General features: G+C 51.8%; 1 protein-coding gene across 3 annotated transcripts; it reads right to left on the bottom strand.

The window, feature by feature from the left end:
* Positions 1–1,077: 1,077 nt before the first annotated feature.
* KLF15 (Kruppel like factor 15) lies at positions 1,078–15,146 on the bottom strand. 3 transcript variants are annotated; one of them, XM_037803538.1, is made up of 3 exons: positions 14,945–15,146; positions 9,473–10,578; positions 1,078–1,246 (listed from the first exon to the last, which is right to left on the bottom strand). In XM_037803538.1, the coding sequence occupies exons 2-3, from the start codon at positions 10,549–10,551 to the stop codon at positions 1,078–1,080; spliced, it is 1,248 nt and encodes a 415-aa protein (XP_037659466.1). In that variant the 5' UTR covers positions 10,552–10,578; positions 14,945–15,146. The 3 variants fall into 3 exon arrangements, with proteins under 3 accessions (XP_037659466.1, XP_037659469.1, XP_037659468.1); XM_037803541.1 differs by lacking the exon at positions 14,945–15,146 and adding an exon at positions 14,771–14,926; XM_037803540.1 differs by lacking the exon at positions 14,945–15,146 and adding an exon at positions 11,629–13,065.
* Between the last annotated feature and the right edge of the window lie 8,923 nt (positions 15,147–24,069).

Below are 24,069 nucleotides of genomic sequence, written 5' to 3'. Positions count from 1 at the left end.
CCAAAGAAAATATACAGAATTGTAACATATGTACACCAGCTTTATAGATTTCTTAATTTCAAATTTACACAAAGGTTGATATGTTATTAAAAGATATTTTCTGCAGATGTTGCTATGTACAGTTTATTTACATACATTCATAGGATGTGAAATAAACCAGTCAAAATAAGCTAGTTCATTTGATATTAATTTCTAGACAAAATAAGGAATGCATTTCTAAGTCAGGATCAGAAGGCTCTATCTAGCTGTCTGACGGGCAATGCAGCCTGCTCCCCACTCCTCTCAAAGGTGGCCCTGGAAGCTGGTGTGTGAATTTGGGAAAACAGGAGGGAGGGGATGAGCCACATGCTGCACAGAATCCTACTGAGCCCATGTTTTATCTGGGGCATAAACCCGCATCTGTCTGTCTGTCCCACACATTTAAATCAAGCACATGCACTAACCAGCCACCTCAAAGGGGGATTATTGCCTCCTCCCCTCATGAGGCAACCCCTGTAGCCAGGCCCTTCACCCCACCATGACCACTCTGCCCACACACACTCTGGTGATGGGGCTGTGCCAGGCATCGCGGACAAAGCCACCCTCACATCACATTACAGCCCTGGACTTTTGGCCTACTTCCTTCTTCCCAGCACGGCTCCTTCTGGGAATTGGACAGTCCCAAACTGCACATTTCTTCTTCCCCAGCAATAAAGTGCTGACCTTGGCACAAGCAGGGAGCCCGGTGGCAGAAAGGCCAGGCCCCCTCCTCCACCCCCAGACTTGCCCCCAGCCCGGGTGCTGCCCAAAGGTGCACTGGGGTGGCCTCGTGAGCCGAGCCTGCAGGGAGGTGACGCAGAGCGCGTGTTCAGTCCTCCAGGCAAGGCAGGCAGTAGGGGCTCTGAGTCCCTCCACCCCACCCCGGGACGCGCCCTATTTTCCTGAACCTCCTTGGCTTTAGAAGGTGGGTTGGTAACATTGTCACGTCCCTCTGAAGGAGGCAAATAAATTACTGCTCGGGGAAAGAAAAGAAAAAAAAATACTCGGGAAGGACGTTGGGGGAGCTGGAGGGCGCGTCCGGGGCCGCGCGGCCGCGGGTTAGTTGACGGCGCGCACGGAGCGGCTGCTTCGGGGGAAGCGATGCACCTTGATGTGCTTGGACAGGTGGTCGCTCCGAGCGAACTTCTTCTCGCACACGGGACACTGGTACGGCTTCACGCCAGAGTGCGAGCGCCTGTGCCGCGACAGCTCGTCGGACCGCGAGAACCTGCGGGACAGCACGCGGCTCAGGCCCAGTCTGGTCCCCCCCAGCAGAGGCCCACTCTGCACCCGGAGGGGAAACTGAGGCCCAGAGAAGGTGGCGGAATTTCCATTCCCGAGGGTGAGGAGGATGCCACCAGAGGCCCACAAGGCATGAGCCCAACAGCTGCAGCACATAAAGCTGGCCAGTTCTGTGCAGGATGGGGGTTGAGCGCACAGCCGAACCAGTTCATAAAATAACCAATTACTTCTGAATCCACCGGTCAAAAGTCACTGTTCCAAGCCCCCCTACCACCTCTCCAGGATGGTAAGAACCGTCAAATAAAGGTTCACGCTGGACAGGCAGGGATCCGTTCTGATGTGGCAGGGCCTCCTGGAGCAGCTGTTAAATGTTCAGGACAGAATAACAAGGCCACAGGAGACTCGGACTTCTCCTACGGCTCATCCCGTGTATAAGGGGGACAAGCCCTCAGTTCCTTACTGCAGCTGCCGCTCATCATTCCTCGGCTTCATCTCCCCCACCCCTTGGACCACATTTGTGGCATCTGTGAAAGTCTATCTGGGGAAACTCAGCCAGAAGGGGAAACTGAGGCCCAGGAGAGGAAGGAGTCTCTTTCTCCAGCACTGCCTGGAGCTCCCCCCTCTTCTCTCTTGCTTTCACTAGAGGGGGCAAGGCGTCCTAAGGTTTCCTGGTAGCCCAGCCCCCTAAGATGCCCCAAACAAAAGCCCACCCCTGCAAGATATTCCCAACAGTTTAGACTGTTCCCATTCTAACTGCCATCCTCATGGCCTCTCCCTGCCCAGGAGCAAGGGCTCCCAGCAGCCCGGGCACAGGTACTCACGGGAGAAGTGAGAAGCAGAGCCGGGCCCAGGTGATCAGACTGCGTTTCACTGACTTCAGGGTCTTAAGGCTCTCCTCACCCCAAAACCCCAGTCCTGGGGGCAAGATTCCCTCCCCATCCCACCCCCATATACTCTGGTCCTCTGTTCTCCACCCATATTGACCTTTCCTGGGTCCCTCTTGCCACAGGACATTTGCATATATTTGGAAGGCTCTTCCTACTCCCTTATCCTTGCACCCTCCTACCCATCCTTTAGAGCTCAGCTCAAATGTCACTTCCTGAAGAAAGTCCCCCAGGACTGCACCCTGTCCCAGGCTCCCATAGCACTCTGCAATCTCTTTCCTGACTTGTGGCACTGTTGCCATTTTAAATTAGTTGGCCTCCCACTAGATCATCAGCTCCGTGAGGGTTAACTGTCCATCTAGGTCCCTGCAGATGCACAGGAGGTGCTTAGCAAGGGTGCTTAAATGAAGGAGTAATGCCCACAGGGGGACTGAGGGCTGCCGCAGGGAGCTGTCTTCTCAGGTCCCAGTGCAGGGGATCCACATCCCCATGGGAGCACACACACACTCAGAAACACACACCTACACACTAGAACACACACTCAGAAACACATGCCCACACAAGAGCACATACAGGAGAATGCACACACAGAGGAGCACACACAGAAACACACAGATACACAAGGGAGCATACACACAAGCACACACACAAACAGGAGCCCCAGCCCCACTCCCCTGTTCCCAGATGGGGGGGCCACAAGGCAAGAGGCAGGTTAGGTGGGGTCCCCTAGAACAGCAGTCTGGCCCAGCTAGTTGGTAGGCGCTGGGGGCTCACCTCTGGCCTGACCCCGTGAGTGGAGGCCTTGCCTCCATGGCCGAATGTAGAGCCCAGAGGACCCAGGAGACGAAAATCTGGAGAAGGGGGACCAGAGGCAGGACCCAATGGGGACCCAATGGGGATCCTGGCCTGGACGCAGGAAGGGCAGATGCCTCGATTCGACTCTGCTGCCCCCAAGGGCCTGGACCTTGCTCCCAGAGAGTGGACAAGGTTTCCGGACTTGACCCTCACAGTCCAGGGCTCTGATCAGGGCCAGCACACATCAGCCTTCTTAAGCACTATTGGAACAAGCGAAGCCAGCTGGCCTGTTTGCAAGATGAGGAAACTGAGGCCCAGAGCAACGAGGGCCTGACCAGGATCAGCAAGCAAGAATGTGCAGAACAAAATCTCAGCCGAAGCTCCCTGCTGTGCCCCTCCCAACCAAGAGATGCCCACCTGGCCTCCTCCAGAGCCCGTCTGGGCACTGGGTGGCCCTGGAACCCTGGGCCTGGTGAGGAAATGGGGTGAATGGAGCTGGAGGTGAGCACACAACTTCCAGAGCAGACAGGCCTGCCCAGGGCCAGGGCCAAGCAGAAAGCGACAGAAGTACTGCAGCTGGTGATGCCTCAGCCTACCTGGGCACCATGGCCAAGGGCACCTAGAACCTTCCTAACCTGAGAGCTTACCTGGAGGACCATATTCCCTCTCAAGTCCTTACCCAAAGAGTCCCAGCCCTACCAGGTAGGCCCTGTGTGGTCCTGAGCACACGACTGAACCACCCTGGGCCTCAGTTTCCTCATCTGTTCAGTGCAGACCATGGCTGGGTCACAGCAGAGGCCTTTCATTGTGGTGACTCCCTGGAAAGGGCAGGGGGTTGAGGGAGAGCCCAGCCAGGGAACAAGCTGTCCTCACGTCCAAGGCACTCTTCCTTGACCTGAGGGAATGTTCCTGGAAACCAAGCACCCCCACATCATTCTTGCCAACAGCAGCCAACCAGAGAGGCCTGGGGGACTGCAATGGGGGGAGATGATTAAAAGGCCAGAAGCTCTGACACTTACTGACTGGGTGAGCTGAGAGAGTCACGACTCTCTGAGCCTCAGTTTCGCCACCTGCAGACAGGGAGAACAGTTTAGAACAGTGTTTGCCACATGGTGATTGATAAGAATTGGGAGCTTTTTGAGTCCTAGTATTCTCTGTAAGGAGTCCAGCCCAGGGCCCAGGATCTGGTAACAGACTGGAGGCAAATGGGTAGTTATGTTGTTTGTGTCATGAAGCTCCATTAGCAACATGAGCTCACTAATCTGCTATCAGCCGGAAAGCCACTATCATAAACATTCCAGTCTCGAGGACTACAGTGCAAATGGCAGCCCACCGGGTTGTGCAGTGTACAACCTGCCCAACCATACCTGGTGGCCCTGCCTACAGTGGAGATGGGGTCACAGAATGCCACCCTGCATGGGGACAGCAATGTCACAGAGGTCGAGAGGGCAGGCCAGGGGCTGGCTTGCGAGGTTTGACTCCTGTCCCTGCCAGCCCCTGGATCTGCAGCCCCAAGTCTGTGATTCCCCTTTTCTGGGCCTCCTCCTGTCAACTGCAGATGACGAGGGAACCCACCACATGGGGTTGCTGATGGTAATAGGAGGGAACTCTTTTTGGACAGAGAGCCTTGGCTACTCTGGAACAGGACGTTCTGCAGCAGGGAACAAAGGAGGCCTGTGCCTTAGCGTGGGGCAGGGAAACTTCTAGGAAGGCAGGCAGACAGCCACTTCCCAGACGGCAGATCGGAACAGGGTAAGTCTGCATTCAGCCCTGCCAGGGATGTGCCAGAATCATGTCACAAGAGGGAAGGGATGGAGAGTACTGGCTTCAGGAGGCAAAGTAGGAGGAAGTGGGGGTTGACTCCCTGGGCAAGTGACAACCTTGGCAGGGGGTGGGACTGTTTATCACACAGAGGTGTGCAGGAGGGGGCCAGGCAGTGGCCAGCTGTAAGGAAGGGCATTCTACTCATCAGGGCTGCCCCAGAAGAGAGAGAGGCCTTGGGAGGTGGTGAGCTCCCCATATGGGGAGGAAGCAAGCAGGCAGGGATGCTACCCTGAAGATGCAGGCCCAGCTGCAGGGGAGGTGAAGGGTCTCCCAAGAATTGAGAAAGCCAGACTCCACTGGAGGTGGACAGAGGGGGCTGGAGAGAGGTCCCTGAGACTGGGGGTGAGTGGGGAGTGGCTGACAACCCAGTTGAACTCCTGACACTGCCCCTTCCCAATGACAGTGAAGGGCTTCCTTAACTACTCCATGCCTCAGTTTCCTCCTCTGTAAAATGGAAGTAACAAGACCGACACCTAGGTTAGGGACTTATTCTGAGAATGAACTGAGTTAACATACATAGTGTTCAGAGCACACATTAGGAACTACCATGGAGAAGAGACAAGACATAGCCAATAGGGATACCAGCTGCAAAGAGCAGCCTTGAGGGAAGGTGCCAACTGTGAAGCCACAGGTCCTTATGGGCACTCCAGCTGTACTCTGGGTGGGTGGGAATGGGATAGAGCTCCCACCTGGGTTTCTATGCCAGAACCAGGACTCACTGGCTACATCCTTGTGGGCAGGAGACTTGATCTTTCTGGGCCTCGGTTTCCCCCGCTGTAACACGCAGGTCATATGGGGCTGTTGTGAGGACTTGATGACCTAATGCACGTGGTGTGCGCAGAACAAAGCTGGGACTGCCCCAAGAGGAATGGACATTAGCCATCACTAGAGTCACCATCCAGAGAAAGCACTCCAGACAGAAGGCACAGCAGGCAGGAGTGGGATGCACAGGGGCTGCAGTGGGGAGGGCCAGCGTGGCTGAAGCCCACTCAAGCAGGGGAAGCAGAGCATGTGGGCCTTCTGGGCCAGAACAAGAAGTCTGAATAAGAAATAAAGTGTACTTTGGCCAGAGTGGCTCCATAAGGTAATGAGTTGCCCATGGCAGGAGGTATGCAAGCAAGTATGCAGATTCAAGACTTGAATATTCAGCACCTAGCATAGCAATAAGTGGTCAGTAAATGTGACCTCTTATTGTTACTTCTCCCATCTTGTCCAGACTGAGCTGCCCCCAAGGTGAATCCATCCATCTACCCTGCTCCTGCTCAAAGACCTGCAAGGGCTCCCTCCACCCTCTGACAGTCTGTTGAGGGCTGAGGTCACATTTAAAGGACACGCATGTCTTGTGCACTTTCCAGGGGCTCAGGGATCCCTGACCATCAAGCAGACCCTCCCTCACCCCATCCTCAGAGAAACAGACCTCCCCGAGAGGTAGGCATCCTCAGCAACCAGCCAGGCAGTGCTCCTGCCCTTATGTGACCTCATGAAAACCAGCCCCTGCTCCAGGAGGACTTCACGAGAGGCTGGAGAAATCCTATGGAAGCCTTAGGATGGGACTCAGGTCAGGGATGCTGCCTGGGGGTGGGCTTCAACAGTGATCTCACCATGCCAGGGAGGCTCTGGGCAAACCCATCATGGGGACAATTCCCTCCACAAATCCCTATGCATGCTTGCATACCTCCCACCACGGGGAACTCATTATCTTACAAGACCACTGTGTGGGGGGCTACGATCTGCCTCCCATACACCCTGGGCTGAGGGTGGTATCTGGGGGAGCCCTGAAGGAAGCAGACCCTCCTCCTCCCTGGATGGCAAGGCTGGGCAGATGGGCCGCCTTGATCCAGGGCCACAGTTTTTCCTCCCTGTGTCTAGCCCCGCATCAGGCCCTCCCTTGGGAGCTGCTCCCAGTCTCACCCCCAGCCAGTGGTCAGCACCCTCTAGGGGACAGCGCCTAAGAGGTGCGCCTCATCCTATGAGAATCTGGAGACAGACCCTCTGGAGGAGAGCTGCGGAGCCACCACCCAGACCTCTCTCTCTGTGGATCTGGGGGTGCCCACGCCTCCTGAGATGGGGTACCTACTCACGTGGAGACCAGACAGAAACCCTTCCTAGCCCCATCCCAGACTGAGTCTGTCTAATAAGACCAGATGAAAGCGGGGGACACTTTAAGCACTGCCATGGGGGCATCCCACCCTGGGCTGCGGACAGGGCAGGTGGAGCTCGAGGCCCTGCCTGAGAGGTAGGAGTAGGCTCTCCACCTCATGGAAGAGGAAACTGAGACTTGGCCAAGGGGGGAGACCTCCCCAGGGGCTGTGTGGCCAGTTCATGGCTGATCCAGGCCAGGGCTCCTAACCACTGCCACCAGCTTGCCCCCAGCTCCAAGGACACGTTTAGAGATGGGGGCAGTCAAGTCCTGCCACCACGCACCTCCAACCACAGCCCCCCAAGCCCTGCTTGAATGTCACCTCCTCCATGAGATGGGCCTTCCCTGGTCATTCTTCCTTTTGGGAGCCCCTTGCCCATCCCACTTTGGTCCCTGCTGTCTCCCAAGGGCCGAGAAGAGGGCCTGGCTCATGATAGACACCCAGTGCCTGTTTGATGAATGACTAAGTGACCCTTCTTTGCCTGTCTCTTGGGGAGGAAGAACGTCAAGACCCCATGGAACCATGTATAGGGGGAGGGAGCCAAGAATCTGGAAGGTCTCCCTGTTTCTCCCGACTCAGACCCTCCTGGGATTCCTGCTGCTGCACCCCCAGCCCACAGCAGGGGAACAGGGGAGCAGATAGAGACAAAAAGTGCTGCTCCAGGGCCTGCATCTTACCTGCCTTCCCCGGTATCCCCACCGTGACCCCATATCCCCTGCCTCCTGCCTGCCTCTCAAGCCTGGACCACCCACCACCACGAAAACACTCCCCTCCTCATCAAAGCCCCATTGCATCCCTGAGAGCTCCAGTTACCATTACTACCACATATTTGGCAAAATGGGGGCACTGAGGCTCAGAGAGGGGAGGTGACAGGAAGATTTCACAGAGCGCCGGGAGGCTGGAGCTCAGGTTTTGCAAAAGCCTGCCAGATCTCGGTATGGTGGCCATTGGGAAACCATGGGACCCTCGCTCAGGAAGGGCCTTTAAAACTTCAGACACAATTTGGGGAAAGCCCCTTCTCCAGTCAGATTGGCCTCCAGGTAGAAAGGGGCCACCAGCATCACAGGTAATGTTTTCCCTTCTGTGCCATGGTCACGGTCACGGCCACAGCCAGAAGGATTCCAGAGGCCATTCCCCTACCCAGGGTTCCAGCTCACTCAAGGTCTCAGAACAAGAGTTCTGATCTTGAAAACAAAGCTGGGGGCAGTAGCCCCCTGACTGCCCACACTCACACACACACACACGTCGGGCTGCATGCAGACACCCACACACGTGAACTCCACGCTCAGCTTTACACCCACAGCCATGCACAAGGTGCACAGATGCTCGTGTGTGCCGATGTGCATGGTTAGCCAGCATTCGGGAACATACGTGGAGAAAGCAAGTCGCATAAACATGTATGTAGATGCACATACACACACATGCACACACACCAGCTGGCTTGGTCCAGCTCTGTACACAGCCCACACTTACACAATCAGGCACACACATATCTCCCCCTCACCACATGTGGCGGTAGCCACACCAGTAACTCCAGCAGTAAGGACAAGGAATGTGCCGGTAGTTCATGGCACTCTCCCAAGTGTCCTAAACTGGGAAGAGCCTGGCTGTGGTACCCCTGAGCACGTGGGTTCTTGGCAGGCCACCCTCACTTCAGGAAAAGGTAGCCACGCTCTCTGGGAGACACGGAGCAGCACCCCAGAACCTCAGGGATGCGGGATCCTCCAGCTCTGCCAGTGTGGGTGGGAAATCCTGGGCAAGGCCTCTGCTGGGAGGGATGGCTTCTCTCTCCATGCAATGCAGAGCAGAGGGCCTTAGAGGGATTGTTCCAATTCCGAGACCCTGTCACCAGCCAGCCTGGCTCTCCCTCTTCCTCAGCCTTTGCAGTTTCTCAAACACACTGAGGGCCCAGGAAAGGGAGCAAGGGTCAGGGCCTGGCCAAGAACATCTGTGGGAAGCAGCTGGTCCCCCTGGGTGGGGAAGCTGCCTATTCAGGAGGCGGACTCTCTCATCTAAGCCCCTGGTTCAAATCCCACTTACAAAGCTGTGTGGCTTGAGGCAAGTTACTTAACCAGTCTGAGCCCATCTCCTCAGCTGTAAAATGGGGGGGATAGCAGTACTTACCCTTGTCGGGTGCTGTAGGATTGGGGGAAGCAGGGTGCATACAGCACTTAGCACTGTCTGGCACACAGCTGGCACTGAATAATTTTTAGCTATTCTTGGTATATTATTGCTTATGCTGCCGTGACCCAGCCACCCAAACTCACTCTCGTCTGGCTGGCTCCATTTCTTGGCTCCAGAGGCCTGGCAGGTATTATAGGCCCCAGCAAAGCCTTACCTAGTTGTTATGAAACCGGAGACCAGGTATTTCTGGCTTGAATGGTCAATAGGGACAAAGAAACCTCTGGGCAGCTGTGCCAAGCCCAGGTCCTGCCCACCTGCCTCTCTTCACTTCCTAATTTGCCCCTTAGCTAAGGTTAGAGAAAAGGGCATCAGCCAGAAGCCCGGGTGAGCAGATCCGAGCCGGGCCTTGCCCGCTGCCCTGGCCCCGCAGCCCGCCATACTGACCTCCAGCCGCAGCCCGGCCAGGTGCAGGCAAAGGGCTTCTCGCCCGTGTGTCGGCGCAGGTGGGCCTTGAGGTGGCTGCTTTTGGTGTACATCTTGCTGCAGCCAGGGAAAGTACATTTGTGCATTTTAATGAGTTCAGCCGCTGGGTTCTTGGGGAACTTCTGGCCCACCAGGAGGCTGCCAGGGCCGGGCCCCAGGGGTCCCGACCCGATGGGCTTGGCGGCGATGGGCACAGGGGCGATGCGTACGAACTTGGACGGCAGGTTCAAGTTGGAGGACGGCACCACCTGGGGCACCAGCGCGAAGGTCTGTCCCTGGATGTTGACCAGGAGCTGAGTGACCTTGACGGGATCCGAGGCCTGCCCAGGGGAGGCTGGCCCGGCCCCCGACTCCTGCTTGACCTGCACCGGCTGGACCTGAAGCAGCACCGGGATGGGGCTGTCCGATGTGAGACCCCCACCTGGGCCATGGTCACCACTAGCACCGGTGCTGCTCGGCGGGGGTGTCCGGCTCTCTTTGCCCCCAGCCCCAGGATGGAGGTGGCTTCTGTGTGGCCCAGCCGAGAGCTGCCCACAGGCCTCGAAGTCCTTGCTGTTACCCTCTGGGGCCTCCTTAACACCCAGTTCCATGTTCTCTTCCAGAAACTCTTCAATCTCCTCCAGGGTGGGCTGGAAGGGCCTCGAGACGTCATCGGGGTCACCCACAGGGAACTCGGGGAAGCTGAAATGCTCCCCTTTCGCAAGCGCCGGTGCCCTCCGCCAGGCCCCCCAGGCCATGGGGCCCCCACTGACCCCAATGCTGCCACCACCACCGCTGCTGCCCAAGGTGGCCTGGGATAGCAGGAAGTCCAAGATGCTGTCCTGGCGCTCGGCACCTGAGATGCCACTGTAGCAGGAGCAGAGAGCTTGCGAATCAGGGCTGGCACAGGAACAGAAACTGGAGGAGTCACTGTCGTCTTCCGAGAGTGGCGAGGGCAGCATGTGGTACGCCCGCCGGCCACTCAGCCTGTCGCTCAGACAACCAACAGGGCATTCTGGCGACGAGAAGGTCTCGTCCACTGGGAGCAAGTGGTCCACCATGCTGGTCTGACCGCGCCGGGGGGGCGGCTACAGAAGAGGGAACGAGGGAGGCCCGGTCAGCAGGAGGGTGTGCTCCCCGGCGACCTCGTGGGCCCGTGCTCCCCACGCCCTCCGCCACCCTCCCCCCAAACCCAGCCACCCGGGTCAGGAGCCCACGAGCCAGCCCACAGTCTCCCATTGCCAAACGCCTGGATTCTGCCTCCGTCCCCCAGGAGAACTGTGTCTGCAAGAGCGTTTTCCAAAAATTGCACCACCTGTTTGCAAAAGAGCCCTCTCTAAAGCCCATTGCACAACCCCGGGCACTTTTGGTTTCAAACAGAATTTCCAGAATGATCCTGGGGAAAGAACACTGTGCGTGACTGTGAATGATTGAGTGTATGTGCAAGGAAGTAAGTATGTTTAGGAGCTTTCTGGACCCCAGAATGGTCAAGATCAGGGGAAAATCCTGGTCCAGGTAACTGAAGACACTGCATTTGTGAGGACATCTAACCTCAGACTCATTCCCATTGAATCCTGAAAAGGGGGTGGGGGTGGTGGAAAAGCTACTTGACCCCTGTGTCGCTGGGGTTGGGGTAGGGGTTGCAGATTAAGCAAATAAAAATACAGAGGATTGCAAATTTCAAAAGGAACAATTTTTTTAAAAAACGATATGTATGCCCCGAATATTGAATGGGATATACGTATGTCCAAAGGATCCTCTTTCATCTGAAATTCAAATTCAACTGGGTGGCCTGCCTTGTAATCTGGCAACTCCAGTCGGGAGGCAAAAGATTCCAGCCCAAGAGCATCTGCCTTCATGGGGGTTCCATTTCCTCATTGGAAGGCTCTGAGATGGTTACCCACTCCCCCACAGCTTGTACAAAATTCTGTCCACTGCCATCTGGTACTTTACCACTGTCCATGGCTTCAGAAATGGACAGAGCCCCACCCCCACGGTGTGATCCACTCCAGTCAACTGGAGGTTCCAAAACACTTTCACAGCACCTAGTAGGACAGGGGCTAACACCCTCCTTGGCAGATAAGGAAGCTGAGTCTCTGCACCCCCAGCCACCGCTCTCTCCGTTTGGGAACACTCACCACCTTGGAAGGGCTCAGCTAACTCCTGATTCCCCACTAAACTGGGCATTCCATGAGGACAGGCTGGCTGTCGGGTCTCCGCAGTGTCCTGTGCCCAGTGGGGTGCCTGGTGTCCAGGAGGGGCTCAGGGAATGCCAATAGAAAGGAGAGCGGAAAGCTCCATCCTCTGAAGCCCAAGGCCGGGATAGGTTTGGCATCCGAGGAGAGTCAACAGTGTCCGACCGTGACGGGCCACCTCTATGGACCTTTGTCCCCGCCCAGTAACCACGGCTCAGCGTTTATCGAGGTTGGGGAAGAGGAATGATCTGTAGCCAGAGCCAGAAAGTCTCTGATTTGCATGGCCTCTGCACCTATCCCCAGGATCTGAATCAAGGACCACTCCTGGGGCCTGGTGGCCCGGCACTGCCCAACTGTCAACAGAATGAACCACGGGAAGAAACCATCCAGCACCAGGACCATCATCACCTGGGACTCTGGGCAAGTCCTGGCTCCCATCAAGGCCCGAGTTTCCCGATCTGTGCCATGCCTCCATGACGTCTAAGCCCCTCTCCTGCGTGGAGACTCCAAGACCACTGATCTTACTCCTCAGCTCATTCAAAGAGGTGCAGGATGCTGAGACAAGGCAGATGCCCCTGGCTTGTCTGCGCCCCAGGGGCAGTTTTGCCGGAAGGACATTTTGCTTCCGTTTTTTAAATACTCCACCAAGTATTTAAAGCTGGGGGTTTCAAAATACACACTGTTCTCCAAATCAGGTACTGGAAAGGACCGCTCCCACCCTTTTTGCTTCCAAGCCGGGGTTTCACTCCTGCCTCTGCAACTTATCAGCTGGGCACCTCTGGCAGTTGGCACATCAGGCAGGTGATGCAACTTCTTTGCATCTGTGTCTTGGTTTGTTAAATAGGGATGCTGCCACAACCCCTGGTCCCCTGGTTGTCCTGAGAATCCAATGAGCTAACACGTGTTAAGCACCTACTAGTGTCTGTTCACACAAGCGAGCACCTGGTCAATCCCAGCCCTTATGGTGTTCATAATTTATCTTCAAACACATGGCCCCTCTGCTGCGATGCTAAGGAATCAGGGGGACTCCAGCCTTGCCGGAATCTGGGATTACATCCATAGAAAAGGGCTGAATGGGGGAAGAAAATCCTCCCTGCCTAACACTCTCCCATGAAATGTGATCACTAACTGGATGTCCCCATCGTATTAAGGAATGACTGCTAATATTTTTAAGCATGATGATGGCATTGTGGTTGGGTTTTTTTTTTTTTTAAAGGAGGCCTTAGCTTCTAGAGGCATAAAATAAGATATTTACAGATGAAATTATAGAAAAACAAACAATGGGGAAAATAAAGGAGAGTGGGGGTGAGAGGGAACAGCTTCCAGTGCCTTCCCAAAGAAATGTAATCCAGACTGCACCCAGCAGCCCAGGGTCCTGACCCCCCACCCACCTTTCTGCAGACCCCATCTCCTTTAGCTCCCTTCCTCACTCATCATTGGGCACCCACCTCACAAGCGACACCAGGCATCAGGGCCACTGGCCCTGGCTGTTCCCTCCCTTTGATAACTCTTCCCCCATGGCGACTAAGAAGTCCTCTCTCTGGGAGCCTCCCCTGACCACCCTCTCTTACATTTCCCATATTATATTCCTCCCAGCAGTTGGTACTGTAGTTAAGTTTTTGTGTACTTTGTATCCGGTCTACCTTACCAACCCCACTCCCACCCCCACCCACCTGAATATAAACTATTCTCATCCCACAGCCTAAAACAGGAGCAGGGAACCCATCTGCTGTATGAGTGAGTGAAAGACGCTGCAGGGGGCGGGGAAGGGGAGAGATGTAGGGTCGGGGTTGGGGGACAGCCCAGCTCGGGCAGCAGGGGACACTGAAGCACAGAGAACTAAGAAGGGGATGGCCCGGAGCGCGCGGGCAGAAGAGAGAAGGCTTGCCGGGGTGTGTGGGGAGCCGGCTCCCAGCGCCTAAAAAACAGCAGCACGTGGCGCGGCCGGAGGCGCAGGCTGCGTGCAGGGGGAGGGGACACGCTGTTCCGGGCACCGTCCCCGGCCGGCCGCCCGACTCCGCCCCCTCCCCCGGCCCGGCCAGGCCTGCTGTTTATCCTCCCGGGGACACAGCGGCTGCAGGAACAACATGTAATTGATAACAAGCCCAGCGCCGGCCAAGGGCTTGCCATTGGGTCAGCGTGCAAATCACGGGGGGTGGCGGGCGGGGCCGCCTTTCAAAATAAGAGTCTCGGTTCCCCCGGCCGCCCGCAGGCCCAAAGTCGCCCAGCCGGCCTCGCACCTGTAGGGCGGCGGGGGTTCCCCACGGGCTACGGGGAGAGAAGGTTTGAGGGGCTCAAATAGTTGGGGTATTTTGCCACCTCCCCGGGATCGGGCAAGAAAACAGCCCCTCTGAGCCCTCCGGAGGGTCCCGTGCGGAATCTTGGAGGGTGGGGGTAGCCTGTCCTCCCACACACACCCCCGGAACCCTCACCCCCCTTGGCCATTGCTCTGCTAATGTCCGATCTAAGGGGTCGGGGTTGGGGTGGGGGTTCGGAGTATGAAACGGGTAACAGCGCGGCGGAACGCCAGCAGTGTGTGCGCGAAGGGGTGTGAGTTTGGGTCGTGTGACTGTGCGTGTGCCGGGCGTGGTGTGCGGTGGCCAGTGTAGATGTGCGGGAGGTTCCCGAGGTGCTCGCGCGTGGAGCCGGCGCGTGGGTGCCCGCGCGGGAGTGGGAACTTGCGTGGGGAAGGCAGGCGCGGGGAGCCCGCTCGATCCCCTCTCGTTGAGTACTAAAAGCGCTGCCCACTGGACACCATGTCCTCGGCCTGCGACCCCCCCTCCCTGGAGGCCACTGCCGTGGTGACCGACAGTAACCCAGTCCTCCACAGGCCCCCTCCGCCCGTCCCCCCACCCCATCCCCAGCCAGACAGCGCGTCCCTCGTCCCCCCACCCTCTCGCCAGGCCCTGCCGGGGTGCCCGCCATATGGGAGGGCCGGCCCGTAAGGCGCGCACGGACACGCGGGGCCAAATGCGGAGGCGGCGGCTGGGACCTGCGCAGAGAAAGTGCCGGTGGGGGTCTGGTGGGGGCATCACCCTTCCACGGGTTTGTTCCAGCCCCTTACGCCCACTCCCGGAGGGCTCACCCGGCCTTTCCGACGTTCCCTCGGACACTCGCGCAGAGCCTCGGACAACGGGGTGGGCGCCAGGCTACCAACCCGGAGGCCGGCCTGCGCACCCCCCTAGTGTCCCAGCCAGTCCCCTGGACCCCTGGGGCCGTGTCTACGCGGCCGTCCGGCGCCGCAGCGCGGCTCTCCCACCTGAACTTTGCGCACGCCCGGCCAGCGGCCAGGCCCCCGGCGGTCCCGCAGCCCCCGCCGGGTTGGGCTGGGTGGGCTCGGCGGCCCGGCGTCCGGGTCCGGCGGCGGCGGCGGCGGGCGGTGCCGCGGGGTCCTGCGCTCGCCCGCTCCCCCGCGGGTCGCTGCGGCCGGAGCACTCGGCCGCCCGCTCGCTCGCTCACTCGGCGCTCACTCCCGGGCCGGTCACGTGACGCGCGCGGGCGCCGCGAAGGCTCGCAGGAGGCTCGGCCCCAAGCGCGCGCCCCATTGGCCCGCGCGGCGCGTCACGCGCGCCCGACCCCGCCTCCGCCCGCCCGGCCCGCCACGCGGGTGGGATCCGCGGCGCCGCTTGCTCGGAGTCCCTGAACCCGAGGCTCCCGCTGCTCCAGGACCCGCTCCTTGGCCCTCGGTACCGCAGCCCACCTCCCTGCTCCGCACCCTTCCCGAATAGCCCACCCTCCTTGCTGAGGACTCGCCGCTGCTCAGCGGGTCCGCTTCTAAAGCTAGACCAAGGTGAGAATCTCAGACAGTCCTCAGGTCCCGCGAAAATAAATCCCCGAAATCGCTCACACGGGGCGGGGCTGTGAGGCCAGCCTGGCCGGGTCTACGCCCAGGCTTACCCCCAGGGCGGAGAAGGGCGCTGGGTCTCCCGATGAGTGAGACTTGTAAAGCAGTGGCCTTTCCCTGGGGTGGAGGGGGGTGGGGGGCGTATTGTTCGAGAAATACGGTATTTCGCTGGACCACTCTGGAAAGTGCGCTCACAGTGCGCTGCCACTAGGGCACAGGGCAGGGCGTCCTGGACAGTTTGAGGTTTGCTGACTGCCGCTTCTAACCAATGACACTCTGTCTCTGGGACACCTTCCTGACGACTGAGCAATGCTTCACAGTCCACCAAGCCTGTTCACATACTCCTTTACTCCGCAGCATTCCTGGGAAGTGTTTGCATTCCCATTTGCAGATAGGAAGCGCGAGGCTCAGAGTAACTGCCTAAAGAGGAGCAGCACGTGGGCTGACTGCCAGCTCTGCCGTGCACTTTCACCCTTGTTGGATTCCTTGCTGGATTCTCAGCCAACCATTTTCCCTGGGGCATACAGTTGGTAGGGAGAGAAGCGAGGAGGAGCCATATCTGTCTGACCCAAAGGAGGGCATTTTAAGAGCAGCCCAGGGACACATGCAAAGTGACAGTGCCTTCTAAGAAGGTTACTTCATTTCCACTCCTTGCCCTGGGAGGAGGGAAGCATTTCCCCCTGCTCCTCTGGGAGGAAATGGCTAGCAGGAATTCATAACCTGGACCTCTCCAAGCTCATTCTGGAATGCTGTGGGTCTGGGTTCCAGAAGTCCATGCCAGCCTCTCCTTCCAGGATCCTGGGGCCCTCTCTGTGCCAGGTCAGTTCCAGGGACACAGCTGCCGCTTGGCGGGGGCTTGGCCAAAAGGTTTGAAGGAGACTTGCATTGCAGATGTGGATGGTGATGAAGCTTTCTGCGTCACAGAGCAAGTCAGTGCCCTCTTCGGGCTCTCTTATGGCAGCTCTGGCCAGCACTGACAGAATAGGTGGAATCTGCCTGTTCTGATAAAAGAGGAGACAGAGGCCTGCTGAGTTCAGTGACACATCATCCTGTCTCTGGGCAGGTTGGAGGAGGGCAAATCCACAGCCCTTCTCCATCTGCCCTGCCTGCTATCAGTCCTTCGCTCCTCCCTCACTCCCATCCTAGCATCCCCATCCCCTGGATGAAAATCTCACCAAAAGGTGTGAAATAAAGAAAGGTCCACAGCAGCTGTGGTGCACAGGAAAGGGGCTTCAACAGACCAGAAACAGAAGAACAGTCAAAATGATCCTGTTAAAACCTGTCACATCATGTCCCTTCCTCACTCAGAAGTTTCCAGTGGCTCCCACATCATTCAGAGGGCATAAAAGCCCAAGTTCTAAGCATGCCCTTTCAATGTCCTACATGATCTGAACTGGTCCCCTATTCCATTCCTGACCACATCCCCTGCCTCTCTCCCCCTGGCTCACATTACTCCAACTGCTCGGTCTCCTAGCCGTTCCTCGAGCCTGCCAGGCACAATCCTACCTCAGGACCTGTGCACTTGCTCTTCCTACCACCTGGAGAAGTTCTTTCTCCTGAAATCACATGGCTCCCTCACTTCCTTCAGGTTTTATTCAAATGTCACATACTCAAGAAGTCCCTCCTTAGCCACCCAATCCAAATGTTAATGTCTGACATTTCCTATATCCTGATCCTGTTTACTTTTTCTTCTTGGTACTTGTGCTAGTTTGGAAATATTATGTCCCCCAAGAAAAAGCCATGATATTTTAATCCAATCTTGTGGGATATTGCGATTAGGTTGTTTCCATGGAGATGTGACCCACCCAACTGTGAGTGACACTTTTGGTTAGGGTGTAACCTCTGATTGAATGTTTCCATGGAAACATGGCCCCGCCCATTCAGCATGGGCCTTGATTAGTTCACTGTAGTCTTACAAAAGCTCACAAATAGAAGGACCTCAGAGCTTCAGCAGAGAGACATTTTGAAGACAGCCATTGAAAGCTGATATTTTGAGAAAGCCATTTTGAAACACAACCTGGGAGTAAGTAGACGCCAGCTACGTGCCTTCCCAGCTAACAGAGGTTTTCCAGATGCCAATGGCCTTTCTCCAGTGAAGGTACCCTATTGTTGTTGCCTTACTTTGGACACTTTATGGCCTTAAGACTGTAACTTTGTAACCGAATAAACCCCTTTTTTAAAGCCAATCCATTTCTGGTGTTTTGCAAAATGGTAGCATTAGCAAACTGGAACAGTACTTATTTCCTTTTTATTTGCTATATGTATTTTACATTTTATTTTATTTATTTGTTGTCTCCACCAATAGAATGAATCCACCAAAGCAGTGATCTCTGTCCATTTGTTCCATTAATAGCCCCAGCACCTGGCACACAGGAAGTGCTCAACAGCTGAATTAATGAATTTCTGAAAAACATAAAGCAATCAGCTTGAGGAGAAATTAAATAATATTGAGGAACCTATCCCCTACCCCCAAACAATAAAGGAGTTGGTCACTGGAGAAATTATGATAAAATTTTCCCTAAGAAGACCCAGAAAACTCCCAAACCAGTTATCAGGGAGTGCCTTTGAACATGCTGTGCCACCTGCCTTGGTTTCTTCTACTCCTTTCTTCCAGTACCCACCTTGGCTGGGTTAAAACCATTAGCCCTTTGGATCTCAGTTCAAAGTTAACTTTCTTGGGGACACAGAACCTTGCCTCCCATGCCCAGGCTAGGTCAGGTCTTAGATAACTGCCCTTCATAGCACAGTTCCCAGAACATAGTATGGGATGAATGAATGAATGAATGAATATGTGAATGAGTGAATGAGGATATCATCAGCCTAATTAGTGGAAAGTTGGCCTCTCCAGGGAGATACAGCATTTTCCCCAGGCCACAGTTAGGGAGAAGATCTCTCCCAGTAAGTGGGGAAAATCTGTTAGTGGGATTCCTTGCCCGGGAGGAGAGAGAGAAGCCAGGCAGTGCTCTTCTAAGTGAGATGGCAAGGATTACGGGATGATGGTGGAGTCGAAAGCTCCAGGAATCAGTCCCTCCACCAAAACTGCTATTGAACTGGCAGGAACTGTCTGAACCAAATATTTTGAAACTCTGGGGTCTAGTGGAGCAACGTGTAGCATCCAGGAATGACTTTGACTAAGAGGCTGGTAAATTGTGGTAAATATCAGTGAACATCACACACTGTGCATCAGCTACCATCCCCCAGCCTCCTGGCAGGCAGCAGTGGGAACTGCAGCCCAGACTCCTGGTGCAGCTCACTGGTGCCAGCCAGGGTGGGCTATAAAGACCTAGTTCTCCAAAATCCGGGGGTGGGGGGTGGAATGGGGTGGAGGTTTCTGATCATTGATCACTGCTTTTGATCAGCTGCTTCAGGTCACTGGGGGGCTGGCTCTGAGGGCAGCCATTGTTCCAAACCCACTTGGGCAAAAGCAGCAGAGGAGTCTTAAAGAGGCAGTTTCTTTTTTTTTTTTTTTTTTTTTTGTCTTTTCTCTTCTCATTTCCTGTTTGAGTGCAAAAAATAGTTTGGAAAAGTCATGAATTAATGACTCCAGTACTCAACTATAACAATAACAACACTAACAGAGGACTAGGAGAACTGGATTTCCAGAGTTATAATAGCATAATACTCAGAATGTCCAGTTCTCAACAAAAAATTACATAACACTCAAAAGGGAAGTATGGCCTTGTGCCAGTCTGGATGTATTATGTCCCCCAAAATGCCATGTTCTTTGATGCAACCTTGTGGGGGCAGATGTTGATTAGGTTGGAATCCTTTGATTGAGTGTTTCCATGGAGACTAAATCAACTACAGGCGAGACCTTTGATTCGATAATTTCCATGGAGGTGTTACCCTACCCATTCAGGGTAGGTCTTAATTTAATCACTGGAGCCCTATAAAACAGTTCACAGACCGAAGGCCCTTGGAGCAGCTAAGAGAGACATTTTGGAGTTGCGGATCCCTGATGTTGGCTGCAGCCAAGAGAGACATTTTGAAGACAGCCATTGAAAGTAGACTTTTGCTAGCCCAGAGTTTGCCTGGGACAAACTAAGAGAACACCCCCAGACCTAGAGTGAAACGTCCTGGGAGAAAGCCATTTTGGTACACAACCTGGGAGCAGAGGAAGAAGACACCAGCCACGTGCCTTCCCAGACAAGAGAGGTGTTTCGGACGCCACTGGCCATTCTTCTGTGAAGGTACCCAGATGTTGACACCTTAGCTTGGATACCTTAAAACTGTAACTCTGTAACCAAATAAACCTCCTTTATAAAAGCCAATCCATTTCTGGTGTTTTGCATAACAGCAGTTTTAGCAAACTGGAATAGGCCTATTCATAAGCAAAAAAGAATTTCCCAGAAACCATCCCTAAGGACGCTCATACATTGGAATTACTTGTCAAAACTTTAAATCAATTGTTTTAAATATGTTTACTGAGCTAAAGGAATCCATATACAAAGAACTAAAAGAAATTAAGGAAACATTGTCTAAACAAAATAGAGATAGACATTGTAAAAAGGAAGCAAACAAATTTGGAGCTGCAGAATACAGAAATTGAAATGAAAAATTCATTAGACATATTTAAGAGCAGATTTAAACAGGAAGAAAAGATCAGGAAACTTGAAGACAAGAGAGTTGAAGTTATCCAGCGTGAGGAGCCCCAAAAAGAAAAAATAATGAAGAAAAATGAACAGAGCCTGAGGGACCTGTGGGACAAGCATACAACATGTGGATCACTGGAATCCCAGAAAGACAAGAGAAAATGACATTAAAAGTATTTGAAGAAATAGTGGCTGAAAACTTCCCAAATCTGTTGAAAGACATGAACATATACATCCAGGAAGTTCAAAAAACTGCAAGCAAGTTAGAAACTAAGAGATTTATACCGAGACACGTTAGAGTGAAATTGTCAAAATCCACAGACAAATGGGGGATTTGGAAAGCAGCAAGAGAGAAGTGACTTGTCACATACAAGGGATCCCAAATAAGATTAACAGTGGATTTCTCATCAGAAACCATGAAGGCCAGGACACAGTGGGATGACATATTTAGTCATTAAAGAAAAAAAACTGTCAACTAAGAATTCTCTATCTGGCAAAATTATCTTTCAAAAATGAAGGAGAAATTAAGGCATGTACAAATAAACAAGCTGAAAGAATTCATTACTAGAAGATCTGCCCCCCAAAAAATGCTAAAGGGGATCCTTTAGGCTGAACATAAGGACACTCAGTAGTAACTAGAAGCCATAAGAAGAAATAAAAAAAAAAAAAACACTGGTAAAAGTAACTACATAGGTAAATATAAAGCTCTGCATTATTATACTTTTGTTTGGTAACTGCCCCCCCCATAGGACTTAACAGGCAAATGTGTAAAATATCATTTAAAATCTATGTTAATGGGCATACAATGTATAAAGATGTAATCTGAGCCAATAACAATATAAAAGGGGAGGGAAGGAAATATGTAGGGTTAGAGTTTATATAATATTGAAACTAGGTTGGTACTTCAAACTAGGTTGTTATTAGTTTTAGATGTTCATTGTAATTACAAAGGTAACCACTAAGAAAATGATTTTAAATACATAGAGAAAAGGAAAGAAGAAGGGAATCAAAATGGCACACTATAAATAAGCAATTAAATTCAAAAAGGGGTAGTAATGGAGTAAATCAGGATCAAAAAAGAAAAACAAGACATTCAGAAAACAAATATCTAAATGGCCAAAGTAAATCTTTCCTTCTCAGTTATTATTGTAAATGTCAGTGGATTAAAGTCACCTATTAAAAAGCTGAGATTGGTAGACTGGATGAAAATTCAGGATCCATCTATAGGCTGTCTACAGGAGACTCATTTTAAGTACAAAGACACAAAGAAGTTGAAAGTAAAGGGTGGAAAAAGATATTCCATGCAAATGATAATCAAAAGAGAGCAGAGTGGCTATATTATTATCAGACATAGATTTTAAATAAAAAATGGATTACAAGAGAGAAAGAAGAATATTATATATTGATAAAAGTTCAACCAGCAAGAAGTTATAATGACTAAAAACATATATATATCTCAAAAGAGAACTCCAAAATATATGAAGAAAAATTTGACAGAATTGAAGGGAGAGACATATAGTTCAACAATAATATTTGAAGACTTCAATACACCACTTTCAGTAATTGATAGAACATCTAAACAGAAGATTTAGGAAGATAAGGAAATAGAGGACTTGAACAACATTATTAATCGATTAGACCTATGGGACATACATAAAACACTCCACTCAACAACAGAAGAATACACATTCTTCTCAAGTGCACATGGAACATTTTCCAGGATGGGCCATATGTTAGGCCACAAATCAAATCTTAATAAATTTTAAAATATTAAAATCATACAAAGTAACTTCATGGACCACAATGGAATAAAGTTAGATACCAGTAGCAGAAGGAAAGCTGGAACTATTACAAATATGTGGAAATTAAACAGCTCACTATTGAACAACCAAGGGTCAAAGAAGAAATCACAAGAGAAATTAGGGAACATCTTGAGATGCATGAGAATAGAAATACAATATACCAAAACTTAGAAGACACAGCGAAGGCAGTGCTCAGAGGGAAATTTATAGCTCTGAATGCCTATGTTAAAAAAGAAGAAAGATCACAAATTAATAATACAACTTCACTCCTAAAGGAACTGGAAGAACAAACTAAACCCAAAGTTAGTAGAAGGAAGGAAATAGTAAACACTAGAGCACAGATAAATGAAATTGAGAATAGAAAATAGACTCAACAAAACCAAAAGGTGGTTTTTTGCAAAGATTAATAAAATCAGCAAACACCTAGCCAGACTGACAAAGAACAAGAGAGAGGGTACACAAATAACTAAATTAGGAAAGAAAGTGAGGACATAGCTATTGAACTTACAGAAACAAAAAGGATTATAAAAGGGTACTATGAACAATTATATGCCAGCAAATTAGAAAACCTGGATGAAATGGACAAATTCCTTGAAACATACAAATTGCCTAATTTCATGCAAAAAGAAATAGAAAATCTCAACAGACCTAGAAGTGAAGGCATTGGATCAGTAATCAAAAACCTCCAATGAAGAGAAAAGCCCAGGACTGGACAGTTTCACTTTTGATTTCCATCAAACATTTAAGGAATTTTTAACATCAATCCTTCTAAAACTCTCCCAAAACACTGAAGATGAGAAATTACTTCCTATCTCATTCTATAAGGCCAACATTATCCTGATACCAGAGCCAGAAAAAGACAGCACAAGAAAATTACAGACAATTGTCCCTTATGAATTACAGATATAAAAATACTCAACAAAATAACAGGCAAACCAAATCCAACATTCTATTAAAAGAACTATACAATATGCCTGTTTTAGTTTTCTTGACTGCTAAAGCAAATACCATGCAAAGGGATGGCTTAAATAATGGGAATTTAATGGTGCATGGTTATTTTTTTAAGCCAGGAAAAAGTCTAAATCAAGGGATCATCAAGGTGATGCTTTCTCCCCAAAGACTGTGGCATTCTTGGGCTGGCTGCCAGCAATCCTTGGTCCTTGGCTCCTCTGTCACATGGCAGTACCCATGGTGGCCTCTCCTGGCCTCTCAGTTCTCTTCCAGGTTGCACTGAATTTCAGCTTCTTATTTCCCATGATTTTCTCTCTGTCTGTCTGAATTTTATTCTGCTTATAAAGGCCTCCAGTAATAGGATTATGACCCATCCTGATTGAGTTGGGCCACACCTTAACTGAAGTAACCTCATCAAAAGGTCCTACTTACAATGGGGTCAGACACATCGGAACGGATTAAGATTAAGAACATGTTTTGGAGAGTAAATATAGCTCAAAACGACCACAATGCCCAAGTGGGATATATTCCAGGAATATAAGGATGGTTCAACATAAGAAAAATCAATCAATATATTACACCACTTTTTTAGAATGAGGGGAAAAAAAATCAAGATAATCTCAAATGATGCAGAAAAGGCATAAAGACATGACAAAATCCAATATTCTTTTCTAATAAAAACATTCAGAAAACTAGGAATGGATGGGAACCTCCTCACATGATAAAAGGCATTTGTGAAAAACCCACAGAAAATACCATATTCAATGGTGAAAAACTAAAAGCTTTTCCCATAATATCAGGAACAAGACAAGGATACTTGCTATTACAACTTATTCAATACTGTGCTAGAAGTTCTAGCCACAACAATGAAGCAAGAGAAAGAATTTAAAATGAATCCAAATTAGAAAGGAAGAAGAAAAATTCTCCTTATTCTTGGATGACATGATCCTTTATAGAGAAAATCCTAAAGAATCCACAAGAAAGCTACTAGAACTAGTAAATGAATTCAGCAAAGTTTAGGATACAAGATAAACATGCAGAAGTCAGTTGGGTTTCTAAACACCAGTAATGAGCAATCTGAAAAGGAAATCAAGAAAACAATTTCATTTACAATAGCATCTACATGAATGAAGTACCTAGGGATAAATTTAACCAAGGAGACAAAAGACTTGTACACTGAAAACTACAACACATT

The sequence above is a fragment of the Choloepus didactylus genome, chromosome 1, assembly GCF_015220235.1.
Source record: "Choloepus didactylus isolate mChoDid1 chromosome 1, mChoDid1.pri, whole genome shotgun sequence".
Classification (NCBI taxonomy): domain Eukaryota; kingdom Metazoa; phylum Chordata; class Mammalia; order Pilosa; family Megalonychidae; genus Choloepus; species Choloepus didactylus.
The sequence above is the reverse complement of the archived record's forward strand: the minus strand, read 5'-3'. Positions and strand labels throughout refer to the sequence as shown.